General features: G+C 35.6%; 1 protein-coding gene across 4 annotated transcripts in view; it reads right to left on the minus strand.

Moving 5' to 3' along the window:
• Positions 1 to 16,730, minus strand: part of UACA (uveal autoantigen with coiled-coil domains and ankyrin repeats) — an 86,927-nt gene that overhangs the window by 32,505 nt on the left and 37,692 nt on the right. For 2 of the 4 annotated variants that reach the window (XM_060153240.1, XM_060153232.1), the window contains exons 2-5: positions 9,563 to 9,696; positions 5,229 to 5,317; positions 2,083 to 2,147; positions 1,226 to 1,283 (exon numbers count right to left, since the gene is read on the minus strand). In XM_060153240.1, coding sequence (XP_060009223.1) covers positions 1,226 to 1,283; positions 2,083 to 2,147; positions 5,229 to 5,317; positions 9,563 to 9,696 — 346 coding nt within the window. Of the gene's footprint in view, positions 1 to 1,225; positions 1,284 to 2,082; positions 2,148 to 5,228; positions 5,318 to 9,562; positions 9,697 to 11,828; positions 12,220 to 16,730 lie in introns of those variants that run through there. The other 2 variants (XM_060153236.1, XM_060153247.1) reach the window with 2 other exon arrangements.

The raw sequence follows: 16,730 nt of genomic DNA on the forward strand, positions 1-16,730 counted from the left end.
TTAGTGCTACAGAAATGAATTATAATTTTTTATGATTTTAAGTTTAATTTATAAATTTGTTTTGATGATCCCACAACTACACAAGCTTGATAAGTATATCACATATGAATCTAGGTCTATGTTTTTATTTATTTTTTAATTAATATTTTTGTTTATGTAAGTAGTAATACAAAATTATCATAAAAATATAAAATAAAACTATAGAAACTCACAGGAGTCATTGTAAGGCTTAAATGACAATGTATGTAAAAATGTTCTGCAAATAATAGCACTCTATACCAAAATTTTTAAAAATGCATTGTGTGAGAGATTAAACTATCACAAAAATACATAAAATTTTTTTAAAAAGGAAGAAAATCAAAAGTATAAAAGTTTGAAGGAAATTTGAAGTATAATACATTTTTAACAGAGACTACTCTAATCCTCTAATCTACCAAGGATATTCCATATACATGAAAGGAAACAGTAGGTTTTGTTTTGTTTTGCTTTTCCTTTGAACACCTAGTTAACTAGGAATTTCAGTCTTAGAGGAGTCTGCCCAGGGGTCAGACTATCTTACATTCCAAAAATCCTTAAATATTTAACTTTTTTCTAATCATTTTCTTTAAGACACCTAAAGAATAATGCAGATAAATTTTGATATACAGTATGATTAATAAAATCTTTGAAATTACTAATATAAATCTCTTTTAAAATACAGCAAATTACAATGGTATGTAATTCAGCACTGACACCTCTAAATCAAAACAAGCACCATCACCATTAATTAAGAAGTTACTACATGCCAGGTACTATTCATGATTCAGTTATAACCACTACTGCAGTAGTATTAGTAACTTCATTTTGCAGATGAGGAAAATGAGGTTCAGACATGTTAATGAAGTAAATATAGTTTTTAAGAAAGAGAAGTCTTCCTCGTTCCCATTTCTCCTACCAGTTCCCAAGCAAACACATGGTACTTACAGCTCCTTGAGAGCAGGATTATGGTTTATTCATCTTTGGACTTTCAGTATCTAGCAACCTGGCCTGTAAATATTGGCTGAATGATTCTTTTTAAGCCGTACAATCCAATAAATTTCAAATCTGAATAAATAAAAAATTCATAACATTCTGTTTCTCCATGAATTATACAAATATATTCATGTTAAAACTTTGAAATTAGTTTAGATGCCCAGCCATTTTAACAAAGATTTGTTTATGTCCAAGTGAAACCTTTGCTTATTACCTGCATCGTGAAGTGCAGTTCTTCCCTGCAGGTCTACATGTTCAGTGGGACAACTGTACTGTTTTAAAACACAGATATTTAGTAATCTAAGAAAGTTTTATTTCCAAGTTAAATATCGAGACTCAAATGAACAGCTGTTATTTAATCTTAAAAATATTGCATTTATCAAAAACTCTAAAGAGTACTAGACAAGCCATAAATATTTTGACATGCGACAAATATAATAACATTATACTGTAAATTTAACAGTATTCCAGTAAACAGGAAAACATATGGTACATTACAATCGCATGAAATATAGAAACTGTTATTGTTTGGGTTTTTTTTCCAGCAAGAATTAAAACTTGAACAATTGAATCAGAAAAAACAAATGAGTTCTGCTGTGAAACTTAGTGGCAAACATGTTTAAGGAAATGTGTGACTGACTAGACCTTTCAACTGAAAACGTAATTTAGCCCAGTAGTTCACAGAATTTTGTGGTTGCCTGATTATAAGCTTAACTAATGATGTTATTACATAGTCTGAGTTATTGATGTTTATACAGAAATATATAGATCCTATGCTGTATCACTTCATCTCAAGTCATATACCAGACGACAGAAAATTCCAATCTCCAGCTAATGTCAACAGGAAGGTCAAGTCTTTGTTGTTTATTTTTAATACACTGAGTTATGCAATTCACTTCCCTCAGAGTCTCTGCTCTTTATTGTTCACATTCTTTCACAAATGATGGAAAAAATATTATGTAAGCTAATAGTCAAAGCTAGCCTACTATTTTCTTTGATCTCAAGTTCCAAAAACACATCTGTTATTTGCAGTCAAAATAATAAAGTCAAAGTATTAACCACTTTTACTACCTGTAGAAGTTTTTGTAGACACAATGCATGCCCATACTTTGCAGCCAGGTGAAGAGCATTCCTCCCTAGAAAAGAAATAATTTTAAATATATGATAAGGGTTATTTTCTTCACATGTGAATTCTCCTTAGAAATGTGCTTCAGTTTTCCAAAATCCGTTGACAGACTACTTCATTTGTAGGCATGCTTTAAGTTTCTAAGATGTCTCACCCAGTTTCATATTTTAATTAGAGATAATATACACACCAAAACAATGAAGGTGGGAAGAAAAAATAAACATACAAACTCATTACAGAGCAAGAATTTTGTCTTATTCACCACTGTATCTCCAATACCTGGAGCAGTTCCTGAAACAGAGTAAGTAATTAAATATTGCCATAGGAGAGAAGGGAGAGAAAGAGAAAGGAAAAAAAGGAATGGGGATAGGAGGGAGAGAAAGATAACTAGATTTCACATAACATTTCTCAATAGGCAGTGTGGATACTAAAATGCAGAAAGGTTAAGAGATGTGAGTCAAAGAAAGGGTATTCTCTAACTAATTTTTATGCTTCAACTAAAATTCAAAGTTTACAGAGAGATTCTGTCTCTGAAAATCAGACAATTTGTTCAAATATGTGATTAAAATGTGCAAATTTAAAGGAAATGATGAGGGGAGCAGGGAAGAGGTCACCAGATAATCTGGAAGGTTAACTCTGAATACTGAAAAAGGTAATTTGCAGAGAACATTCTACCTCCAAACACTATTTCTCCTAATTGTACTTCTTTACACAAATATCTTTCTTGGATGGTGAAAACTACAAGGGTTTCACCAGACTATTCCAGCTTCTAATCTTTAATGCTCTTAATTTCCCTCTAACTTCACAAACTTCTCCAAACGTAATTGTACTTCACAAGTAGACCTTTCTACTAGAAAAGTAATGTGTGTTCTGTTCATCCTGGATGAAGGAATAAATTGACTTTCAACTCTCATTCAGTTTTATATGCATGTAGATAGGTGAATATGTTTTGCTGGGTCTGATCATTTCTGTGTAGCTAACAGGTTCTAGAGCAAAAGGCAGTGAGTCCAGACCTTTGAACAGGTGACATATTCAACCACTCCTAAACATCCTCTACAAATAAGTCAGATGTAACAATTTCAAATTTCAATTTGCTACTGGTCATGGACAAACTTTCTAGAAACATTTCGCATCCTGAAAAGTGACTAGAATAACTGGTGCTTACATGAGAAGTAAGAGAGAGCATGGAGTGGATAGTGAGGATAGACACAGTGGCAACAGTCCCTGGTGTTTACCAAAACGCCACAGAAACTTGGTCACATTAAAATGTCAGGTCAGGGCTAAGGAAATACCAAATCCAGCCACTTGAGATAGTACAGCAAAAAATCATGGAAATATCACATCTAAAGCATATCACCCTGAATTATATCAAAGGCGTGTACCTGGCAAGACCTGGGTCACAAATACCTCAAAACCACACTAACTTGAAATCTGGTTATTTTCAATCTACTTTTATATTGCTAGCAAATAAAGGAGTTAAGATAAAATACATAAAGATTGTTTAATCAAATTTTTATCAAATATCCACATCTGGATTATAACAGACAATATAACAGCAAATGAGACAAGGTCCTTGTTCTCAGGAAAGGACAACTCTAAAGACAAACATAATTAAACCCAGCAATAAAAACATGACTAAACAACAGCAAAAACAAAAGACAAAATGGGTAAACAAGGTATGCCAGAATGCAGTATATGAAAAGACGTCGTCTGCTGAGCTTGGGAAAGCATTTGAGCTTCATCTGCACTGAAGGAGGGAGGGCAAAAGTCACTTAGATTGGCCACTAGGCCGAAATGTCCAGAGCAGAAAGAACACAGACAAAAACAAGAAAGACACGTGTTTGAATTGGAATCAGCACAATAAATAAAGTCTTATGAATTCTGAAATGGTATGGTTAATCCAAAATTTCTAAAAATAAATATTCTTCTGCATCAGTGGAAAACATATATATAAGTAATAGCAGCTTTTTGTTCATTCAAAGGTGGCAAATAAATTGAGTTTCATCTTCAATTAAGGTAACTTTAGGTAAAGCTTTTCCTCACTAACTCATTTGTGATCTCTCTCTCTCTCCCCGCTTGCCTTCCATTTCCAAACACAATGTTGGTTAACAGTAATGTATTTATTTGTCCATACATGGAGTCATAGGATAAAAATTAAAGTTGTTAAGGACATTCTCTGCTCTATGTCAGCTCCCATATTTAACTGAATGACAAAGTAGAAGTGCAGAGAAATAAGCTGCCGCAGGTCTCAGAGAACTGAGAATGATTGTCCAGATGAACAGAAAACTAAAACACTGAAGAAAAGCAATAGCTATATTCAAATACTTAAAATCTGTCTTGTGATGTGCAGACAAACTTATGCTGTAATATTTTAAAAGATAGACATAGGTATGACTAAGTTTAAGCAGAAGGCCTGGTAAGAGACAGACTTAAACTGTCTATTAGAAATAATTTTTATAAACATAGCTAGCTAAACACAGACCAGGTCTCCTCATGAGGCATAATGGTTAAAAATCACAAACTCTGACTGCGACTCATCCACTGAAAGACCCCGGGTAAGTCGCTTAACAGTGCAGTGCCTTGCAGCCTCATTGGCTTGATGTGAGAATAAAATGAGTTAGTACGTGTAAAGCGCTTAGCAGAGTAGCTAAGTCCATGTTAAATAAGTGTCACCTCTTCTTGTTATGATCACTACTGGTGATGTTGTTATTATGAGACAGTTAGTTCCTCAACACAAGAAATGTCCAACCAAAAACCAAATGACCTCAGGACAGCGAGAATTCATATACTGAATAGTATATGCGTATAAACTAAATGGCCCCTAAAGGTTCTTCAGAGTCTGAGATTTTAGAATCCTGTAGCACTACCAAGACCAGCCCTAGACCTCAGGTCTCCAGCTGCTCATCCATTCGGTCATCCTTTCTGCTACATCCCCAGTACTTGCCCTCTCCCCCAGAACAATACCTCAGTTAATTAGAAACAGAAAGTTAAGGACTTCTCTTTGTAAATCACACTTAGCTCTGATTTAGAGCATTGGCAGTGGACAATGCTTGTCTTCTCTGTTTGTAACTGACTATGGAGGCAAACGTACCTGCGGTGTCACTGGTTGTAATATCAATTCCATGTATGAGGATGGCATTCAAACACTCAAGATTCCCCTTTGAGGCTACAACATGAAAGCTAAACAAAAAGAAAATACTTGTTATGCCATGGAAACTACTCAAGGTCAACTTAAAATGTTACATAAATGTCACCTTATATTCAATACTCACACATACATACACACACGTGTGAACATGCATTTTAAAGGCTACATTAGAACACCAATATATTTAATCCAAGAAAAAAGAAACCTATCTCATATTACTGAAAAACTCATTTTAATCCAAATTTACATTATTACCTCTATAGTTTATCATTCAATAACAAAGGCACTGGTGTTTAGACCTTAATAAATGCACTGAAAAGTTTCTATCAGATTATTTTACTTAGTTTCAAATATACTGAAACCGCCAAAACAAATGAAGTTACAACGGAATGCTAAGGCCAAAGACAGATCAAAACACTTATCCATCTCTTTAGAATTATCATATTAAACCTGGCACAGAAAAGTCTTCAAAACAAGCTAAGCTACACTTGAAAGCCACAAAAGATCTGGCATCACCTTCTTCCTGAAGTACTACCACATTTTTCTTCCTTTTACTCAGAGACCTGTATGACTGGTTCAAATTTCACACAAACAGAGTTGAACACGAAATAACTTTAAGCCATCAAGTACTCAAGATACATGATAAAATATCCCATTGTTTCTTTGATCATCTAATACTTTCTTAATCAATAAACATTTACAGAAATATTTTGTGTGCATTAAGAACTGACATTGTAAGTAAATACTGTAGGACTTGTTGGCAAAGGACATTGAACTCAGGTCCTAAACGAGTACCGTACCCATCGTGAAGTTGCCAGGAGGTAAAGGCTCTGGAAGGTGCCTGGATACAGACACACTTGGCAGCACACTCCCTGTCGGGGTCTTCCCTAACCATACCATTTGAAAATTTTACATTTCCCCATCCGCTGCAACCTTAGTACTCCTAGCTTCCCCATCCTGGCCTTCATTATTCTAAATAGAATTACACATTTTCTAATACTATATATAAATTCAAGATTTATTTTCCTTATGGTCTATTAATCTCTTCCTACTCAACTAACTAGATGAAAGCAGGAATTCTTGTCTGTTCTGCTTCCTATTATATTCCCAGAACCAATGAAAGTACCAGACAGATGATGCACCCTCAAATATCTGAATAACTGAATGCTTAGAGACAAAATCTGGAGATAGCTAGCAAATTCATTTCCAGATATTACAACACCAGTTATGCCTCTATTAGTATTATAAGGGATATAAATGCAAACTAGAGACTGAGCACTACTAAGTAAAGTAAACCAGGTTTGTGTAAAGTTTGAATTAGAGAGAAAGAGATGTTTCTGATAAAAGGAATATAGTGTTCTTAAAAGTCAGATAAGTTCTCCTTAAATTGCTATAAGGCTGAGGGTATCAATCTCTTTGCAACACTGAAGTGGGGAATTATACTATGCAATGCACCATGAGAACCTTTTGAGGAATGGTAATTTCCATCAAGCAAAGGTTTTTAGTCTTCCAACAATCTTGGGGATCTCATTTATTGTCTGCTTGTTTTCATTTCTTAGCTCACAAAATCTGAAAGACTTCTTTCTTCAAAATAACTCAACATTATACTGATGATGCACTTAAAAGGGCAGAAATCACAGCAAATCTACAATGCATTATTAACACTGTTGTGCTATAAATAGTAGATGTGCTTCAGAAAGAAGATATATCAATCATTAAATTGTATGCAGAGTTGCAAAGGAAATTTGGAAAACTGCTTTATAGAAATACTCTTTTTCAATTAAAAAAATCAACTTTAAGTTTTCGTTTTTTAAACAAGACAAGTACTTTTACTTCTATAATAGGAGATCCAGGTAATATGGACAGTCCCCACCTCTGAGGACAACTAGAAGAGCTTCATAAAAAATAATGCATCTGCTTGAAGGTATCAGTAGGCTAACAAGACAGTGAAAAATTACTAGGCCAGTATGCAGGGAAGGACAGAGGCCCAGAGAGGTGAGCTTGGTATTTGGGGCTACTTTTTGTCTAGGAGCATTTGCTGATTCCAGAGAAAACAGCTGGGAGGCTGAACAGTACTTTTGACAGCCTGAGGGGATGGGGAGACAGGAATTGGAATCCATGGCTCTCCAAGTGGCAGTGAAGCTTCTTGGTGAACCTGCCCCATTTTGCCTGGGCAAAGGGCTACACCCTAGGAAAGAGGCAAACAGGAAGAAAACAGATCCTTGCAGTGACTATGGCTAGGCCTCAAATATTTCATTTTTGAAATTGGATAGAGGTCAAGAAGGACATGTTACTTTTGTCTTAAATTTCAAAAATTGAAAACCAAAAAAATCATTCAAAATAACATTATTTTTATAATTACAGAAAATATATTTGTAATATGTCCTATACTTGACTAAATATAGAATGCTTAATTAAGAAAGAATACAGTTTGTGTGTGAGTAACAAAAGGAAAATATTTTATCCTATGAATCCCAGAAAGAATTCTACTTCCTACAGTGAAAACCTCAGAAACTAATACTACTCAAATATTTCACAAACTAAAGTTCATTGTTAATCAAATTACACCAGATTTTCATAATTCTGACCATTAATACAAATAATTTCCCTCAAAGTTGAACCTTAGATCAAAAAAACCTGAACAAAAACTCAAGTAATCATTCTTTCAAAACATTCAAAGCATGGACGGACAGAACTGAAGAAATTAGGTTTCACTGAAAATTTTCATCCCAAAGAAGATCCTTTTATCTTTTAACATCTTGGCATTTTGGAAAAAAAAATGAAAAACAGTCAGTTTTAGATATTAAATTTTCACTATTTATACTGTGAGCCCTATAAATGGTTTAAAATTAGCAAAAATAGCAGCAGGACTCAAAATAACCAGTTTCTGTAGCTATCAAATTGCCTACTTGATAAAACTGAAACAGTATAAAAAAACTGGAACTTCTCAAACTTTATTGCTCTTATGAACAACTTAAAGTCATGCTTTGCTATTTTCACTATACTTAAATATCTAAGCATTCTAAGGTAGTGACCTACATCAAACTTTAACTATCCACTTCTTAATATTCATTTCTATATTTAGTATCTGGTTTCCAGTTGTAATAGTCTAAAAAAAAACTTAACGCAAGTATAAGGCGGAGAGGAATTTTAGGAAACGAGACTTTTCACCTCTAATTTTGGAAGGTTTCCCAGATAAGGTTTTAACTGCTATATTTATAGAGGGTAGTAACAGAAGCTAGATCTACCCTTTAACCCAACTGCTCCCCATCCTCAACAGGAAGAGAAATGATAAAGACTGGGGAGAGGTGAGAGAAAAGATGCCTGGTTCATAAGCATGTAAAGTCCTCAGTAACAAAAGCAAAAGGGTAGGATCACTACCTGTATCTCCCTGAGTCACACTAGTCATTCTGCCTCCCTACTGCCTGAAACATTCTCATTTAAATTAATTACCCAAATATAAAAATGGATTGGGGGTTAAGAGGAAAAGGCAGTGTAATTTACAGAACTCTTCCAAGACAGAAAACTGGGGTTTACATCACAGACCTGTGACTTTTTTTTTTTTTTTTTGGCTGCGTTGGGTCTTCCTTGCTGCGTGTGGGCTTTCTCTAGTTGTGGCGAGCGGGCTTTTCATTGCAGTGGCTTCTCTTGTTGTGGAGCACGGGCTCTAGGTGCGCAGGCTTCAGTAGTTATAGCACGCAGGCTCAGTAGTTGTGGCTTGCGGGCTCTAGAGCGCAGGCTCAGTAGTTGTGGCTCACAGGCTTAGCTGCTCTGCGGCATGTGGGATCTTCCCGGACCAGGGCTCGAACCTGTGTCCCTGCCTTGGCAGGTGGATTCTTATCCACTGCGCCATAAGGGAAGCCCAGACCTGTGACTTTTAATGAGACTAGACCAAGTTATTTAACCTCTGTAAACGTTTTCCTACTTTTTTCAAAGGGCCACTGCGAGGATCAAATATGATAAGGAGTATAAAAAAGCTTATAAACAAAATTGCACCGAATAGAAATGCACCAAATAACCCAGGCTATGGTTTGCCACAGCGTCCAAACAATTAGACCACTGGGTAGTATTCTAGTATTCTTTCTCTCACTTGAAAATCTTTCATATTGAGAACAATTATTAGTCCAAATTGTTTGAAAGTGATGTTGAAAGATTTTATAGTGTGGGTTTTGATAAAGGTTTTTTTAAATTAAATGTCGATAACCATAATTCACAAATTTCATTTGTATCCCAAGGGTCTCCCCAAATTTCCTTTAGGGAATTATCGTAATACTCACGCAGATCTGCCTTCCACATCTAGTTTGCCTGGATTGACCCCCTTTTTAGCAAGGATTGAGGACACTTTTTCTACATCTCCCCTTTCTGCTGCTTTCATCAATCGGTCATCATATTTGTTCCAATCTGCTGCTTGCTACAAAAAAGAAAAAAGAATGTAAACATGGCATACTATATATATTAGTAAGACTTTCGAAAGAAGGGGAGAAAAAAAAGAGAAGAGAAAGCAGTAATGTATAATACATCACTCAGTTACCAGCTGCACCCCAAATTTCCTTGTCCCTGCTGTTCCAACGTCACAAAAAGAACCTTTCCAAAACACCTGATGTACAAGAAATATTTTAATTATACTTTTGAGAAAAAGGATGTCTCTCATGTTTTCTGCCCTGTTTTCTTTGCCATCAGAGCAGAGAAAGATTGAACACCTACCCTGTTCCAGGCATGAATGACTCGAACGACCCTAGTAAACTAGAATTATCATCCTCACTTAACAGATGAGAAAAATCAAGACTCCAGGGACATTAAACGACTCAAGCAGCCAAGCTCAATCGAGATTTCTCATGACTTCAAAAATCAGTGTGCTCTTTTTTTTCCTATTCTGTAACTCATGCTTTCAGATTTGGCTCTGATTATCTCCCAAGACCCTTAGACACAGTGGAATTCTGCACACCTTTTAAGAACCCCACCACCACTACTCGCTTAAAAGGCACTGTTTGAAATATAATTATGGAGACAAATTACACACACGTACACTCAAGAGAAAAAGCAATCCATTATGCTTATATGTTAGGATAAAAAGAAACTTCTACATAGAATAAAATGAAAAAAAAAGACTCTAAAGTACTAACTACTTAAAAATCCTAAAATTATAGAATCACAGATGATTTTCTTCCTTCTTTACATTCAACATATATTGCTTTTGTTAAAAAAGATTTTTTATTTCAACAAAAACAGTGCATGTGTATTTAAAAGGAAGCTCAAAGGCAATTTTTTTTAATAGGAGAATGTATCACATGATGTATATTTTAATTATATCAAGGTTATCTTTAGCTTTGATTGGATAAAATATATTCAAGACATTCTGAAGCCAATAACTTCAACCTTTTCTTAGTAAGTAGAAATGTAGAACCCAGCACTAAAATATACATTATTTAAACAAGTAAGGTTTTAGCCTTTTAAAATTCTATACAGTAAACTTATTGCTAAATTCTTTGCTAAGTCCAGCATCATTTCTAGAACAAAAAAAGATGTACATATTTTTCACTTAACTTACAAAGCAATTCCTATATCCACAAACACCATAACAAATTTCTGGGTGGCGGGGGGAAATGAATCACTTAAATGAAGCATATCCTCTAAATGCTGGATCAGTATGATTATTTTATATCTACTATCCCCTCTAAACCAGAAAAAAAGAAAGCAACCAATTTTCTAGCTAAATAAGCAATGCATTCATTAAATACTTGAAGTGAAAAATATAAAAACTGAATATGAAAAAAGATAAATACATTAAAATTTTAACCCACCCCTGAAATCTGATTCAAGTACCTACACAGACTTCAGAATTGTTGTCTCTAGTCAAATTTGGAGATGAACCCACTTCTTTCTAACCTGAAAAGTTCAAACTACCAACTATGAGTAGTGGCTAAGCCCTACTCACTGGCTCAAAGTCTAAACTACATTTTAGGCATCCCCTTTCTTTAACTTTAAAACAAAACAATCAGTTTACTGACTCTAAATTGGGGAGTGGTAGTAGATGTAGGCTTTGTGTTTTCAAATGCCTAAGGGATTAAGTCACGTTTAGCACACAAACGCTTGCTCTAAATTGATTAGTTTATCCTCTTAGTTAGAACAACTCAACTTTATTTCCAGGTAAAGTCCTGGTGGAGAAAGGAGCTATCTAAAACACTAAAGCAATTGTAAAATCCAAAAGTAAGGCTCTTTAAAAGATAATTAAATGAGATTAAAGTCTCATATTATACTGTGATTCTCAATTCTACTCCACTAAGCATTGTTTTCCATTTTGGTCCACTGTCAGTTAACAGAAATACTGCTCAATTATTAAGATTCTATTATATGCTTTTTAAACACAGAAAAAGAAACAAGAACTTTTGTTTTCGATCACTAACCCCAATCTGCTAATCAAATAAAGCAGAGAGAATATAATAGACAAAGAAACCAAAATTAATAAAACAGTACATTTTAAAAGAATACGGTTCGAAAAGCCTAGCCAAGACTCTTGTTACATTGGACTACAGGGATACCTACTCTGTTCTTAGGAGCACAAGAAAACCAACAGTTCATCATAGACAGGATTTAGTTTCTTGTTGCTAACAGCAAACTACTTCGCATTAAGTTACAAATCTCTGTAGCTCACAAAGCAAGCCCTCAGAGAAACGCCTAACAAGTGACTCGGTCCTTCCCGTTACAACTCTTCCTGTTCTGCAGTCTTCATGCTGGGCTACACTTAGCTTGGATCTCTAACGATATTTTCCTCGTCTTCAGAATCCTTCTCCGCCTTCATAACGCTTGAAAATTATCTTCCTTGCTGTGCAGCACTTGAGTAAGAGCAGTCCCCAAATCAGGTACTGTAACTCCTCCTATTTGTTATTCTTTAGAAGCTGTCTTTCAAAGCTGTCCCTTTTCAGGGACTCCACTGGAAAACTTCAACTCTGCATCCTGCCGCCTCAACACTGCAACACAGACCAGGATCTGTGCACGATAAAGCTGTCCACATCCGAATCATCCCGTAAGCAGTGTGTAGGCTGTCTCCCATTGGTCAGGATCTATTTTAGATTCCATAGGCCTTGACAGCTGAGTGATAGATAGAGAAGAGCAGCTAAGAATATACTGTAAATTCATGCTTCTCCTCTGAGTAATAAACTTGAGGTCTGCTAGGGAAAAATGACTCAAACACACTGTAAAACATGCTTATTATATCAAAGCAACTTGCGTGACATCACGACAAAATTGTTAAGAGACAACTTTGGTTATTCCACAAAACAATATTTAAAACCAGTTTCAGTCTTAGGATCCTCTATCATGAAGTTATAATAACCTTGATAAACAGAATATAAAATTCTATTTTAAGCAAATGTGTCACACTTTAATTTAAGGAAACACACACACACAGAAACATTTTCAGATTTTCTCCATTTTCCTTGTACCCCTATCAGTCTCGTTCAGCATACAACCAGGTTTCAGCTTACAACTGCTGCCAGTCTGTCTCCTAACACGTTAAATGAGAAGAGCCAGAGGCACTGCCAAGACATTAAATAGTCTGCATTATGATGAATACTTTTCAACAAATTTTAAATTTAACTCAGTACTCTTAATTTCCAAGTTTAGCACCCTGCCTAATATAACAAGTAAATATTTTATAAGTGGAATCAAATTATCTAGATTCAGGGATTTTAACAAAGAAATAAAACGATTAAATACTAGAGGAGACAAATGCATAAATCACTGAGCAAGATTGTAAATAAAACTCCATTTGGGGACAAAGCAAACAACCTCTCCACATTCTCCATGATGCTTAACATGCTTGTACCACAACATTCCTTACATTATCAAGGATGGTGACAAATGTCTACAAGCTCCAGGGTGTTCTGTACCTTCTAGTTCCCACAGTAGCACGAGAGTACTTTACACTTCCTCCAAAAAGGCAGATTTGGGAAATCATTTCATGGGAATGCTAAACATCCCAACACAACTGTTTATAGGAAGGAGGTAACTCTATACTATAAATCATGCTGCCAGTTAAAAGTTCTGTTACAAATTTCATCAAGACATCCATTTCCTACTATTTAAATTTAAAATATTAGGTACATATTCTAATTATAAAATATATAAGATCATATACCATAATGTTTTATTTTTGAAACAATGATTTTTTTCCCCCCAAATCACATTAGACATCACAATGGATTCTGGCTGGACCCAGTGACTCCACCCACTCCATTTCACCGGTCTTCAGAGGAAATCTGGGTGGGACAGAACTCAGGCCCTGTCCTTTGGTTAACAAAGCAAGCACATTCTTTCTATATATAGGACAGCAAAGGCAAAGGAAATAAAAAGACAGGGGGAGATCTGTAATGTGTAATAAAAGCCATATATGGAGCTGTCTGTGCTAAGGCTCAGGAGATGGGATTTATGTGCCCTCCTATTCTGCGGATATCCAGAACCTCCCCAGCCTCTGTGACTTACTCTCTTGTCCCTACTCTCGCTCCTGCCTTCCCAGGTATTTCCCAAGATCTCTAAGCAAATTCCCACCTCTGCTGTCCCCTGTGTCTGTAAGGTTCTTCCCTCACCTTCGTTCTGGTTCTTCTTAAATATCACTGTGTTAGAGGGCTTCTCAAACCTCTGTATCTAAACAGTACCAGCCCCATTCTACCCTTGCCACTCTTTATCTTTCTGCCCTGTTTCACTTATCTTCATAATCGTTATCAGTATCTGCCCTTATATCATGTGTTTACCTGTTTATCAGCTTAATGCCTGTTTCTGGTATTTACTTCAAAAGAAATCAGAATAATCAGGGGGACAGATTGAATTCAACAGCACATTAAAAGGATTATACACCATGACTAAGTGGGATTTATTCTTGGAATGCAAGGACAGTGCATCACATGAAAATTGATCAATGTAATACACCACATTAACTGACTTAAGGACAAAAGTCCATGTAATGGACTTAAGGACAAAAGTCCAACTAATGTAGAAATATCATTAAATAAGATTTAAAATCTTTCATGATAAAAACACTCAAAAAACTGGAAATAGAAGGAAATTACCTCAACATAATATGGTAATTTATGGGGGCTTCCTTGGCAGCACAGTGGTTGAGAATCTGTCTGCTAATGCAGGGGACACAGGTTCGAGCCCTGGTCTGGGAGGATCCCACATGCCACGAAGCAACTAGGCCCGTGAGCCACAACTACTGAGCCTGTGCGTCTGGAGCCTGTGCTCTGCAACAAGAGAGGCCGTGATAGTGAGAGGCCCGTGCACCGCGATGAGGAGTGGCCCCTGCTTGCCACAACTAGAGAAAGCCCTCGCACAGAAATGAAGACCCAACACAGCAAAAATAAATAAATTAATTAATAAACTCCTACCCCCAACATCTTTTTTAAAATAATAATAATAATGGTAATATATAAAAAGCACATAGCTAACATCATATCAATGGTGAAACACTTATCCTCTAAGACCAGGAACAAGATAAGGATTCTCACTCGCACCATTTTTATTCAACATAGTATTAGAAGTCCTACCCAGAACAATTAGACAAGAAAAGGAAATAAAAGGTATCTAAATTGGAAAGGAAGAGGTAAAATTATTTCTGTTTGCAGATGCCATGATGTTATACATAGAAAACCCTAAAAATTCCACAAGAAAAAGAAACTGTTAGAACTAATAAATGAATTCAGCACAGTTACAGGATACAAAATCAACACACGATAATCAATTGTGCTTCTATATACACTAACAATGAGCAATCCAGAAATAAAATTAAGAAAACAATTCCACTTACAATAGCATCAAAAATAATACAATAATGGGGATATATGTATACTTATAGCTGATTCACTTTGTTATACAGCAGAAACTAACACAACATTGTAAAGCAATTATACTCCAATAAAGATGTTAAAAACGAAACAGAAACACTAACTTGAAAAAATAATAATAATACAATAACTAGGAATAAACCTAACCAAGGAAGTGAAAGACCTGTATACCAAAAACTACAAAACATTACTGAAAGAAATTAGAGAAGACACAAATAATAGAAAGACAGTTTGTGTTCAGCTTGGAAGACTTACTATTGTTAAATGTCAATACTACTCGAAGCAATCCACAGATTCAACACAATCTCTATCAAAATTCCAAAGGCATTTTTTTCAGAAATAGAAAAATCCAGCCTAAAATTCATACTACCTTTCAGGGGAAACCAAATAGCCAAATAATCTTGAAAAAGAAAAACAAAGTTGGAGGTCTCACACTTCCTGATTTCAAAATATATTACAAAGCTACAGTAATCAAAACAGTATGGGGGGGGCTTCCCTGGTGGCGCAGTGGTTGAGAGTCTACCTGCCAATACAGGGGACACAGGTTCGTGCCCCAGTCCAGGAAGATCCCACGTGCCGCGGAGCAGCTAGGCCCGTGAGCCATGGCTGCTGAGCCTGTTCATCCGGAGCCTGTGCTCCGCAACGGGAGAGACCACAACAGTGAAAGGCCCGCGTACCTCAAAAAAAACAAAAAAAAACAAAACAAAAAAACAGTATGGTACTGGCATAGAGACTGATACTTAGATCAATGAAATAGAATAAAGAACCTAGAAATAAACCCTCACATATGTGGTCAAATGATCTTTGACAAGGGTGCGAAGACCACTCAATGGGGAAAGGACAGTCTCTTCAACAAATGGTGTTGAGGAAACTGGATATCCACATGCAAAAGAATGAAGTTGGGCCCTTATCTTACACCATATAGAAAAATTAATTCAAAATGATTAAAGGCTAAATTTAAAGACCTAAATTTAACATCTAAATATAAAACTCCTAGAAGAAAATATAGGGGAAAAGCTTCATGACTTTGGATTTAACGATTCCTTAGATATGACACCAAAAGCACAGGCAACAAAAGCAAAAATAGACAAATGGGACTACATCAAACTTAAAAACTTCTATACATCAAAGGACACAAACAACAGAGTGAAAAGGCAACCTAAAGAATGGGAGAAAACATTTCCAAATCATATATCTGATGAAGGTTTAATATGCAGAATATGTAAAGAACTGTAACTCAATTATAAAGAAACAAATAACCCAATTAAAAATGCGCAAAGGACTTGAACAGACATTTCTCCAAAGATGATATACAAATGACCAACAAGCATATAAAAAGATGCTCAGCATCATTAAATTAGAGAAATGCAAATCAAAATCATAATGAGATATCACTTCACACCCATTAGGATGGCTACTATCAAAAAAATAGAAATAGTAAGTGTTGACAAGGATGTGGAGAAACTGGAACCCTTGGGCACTGTTGGTGGGAATGAAAAATGGTGCAACCACTATGGAAAACAAGACGGAGGCTCCTCAAAAAATTAAAAATAGAACTACCATAAGATCCAGCAATCCCTTTTCTGGGTATATATCTGAATGAATT

The sequence above is a fragment of the Lagenorhynchus albirostris genome, chromosome 1 (assembly GCF_949774975.1).
Source record: "Lagenorhynchus albirostris chromosome 1, mLagAlb1.1, whole genome shotgun sequence".
Lineage (NCBI taxonomy): Eukaryota > Metazoa > Chordata > Mammalia > Artiodactyla > Delphinidae > Lagenorhynchus > Lagenorhynchus albirostris.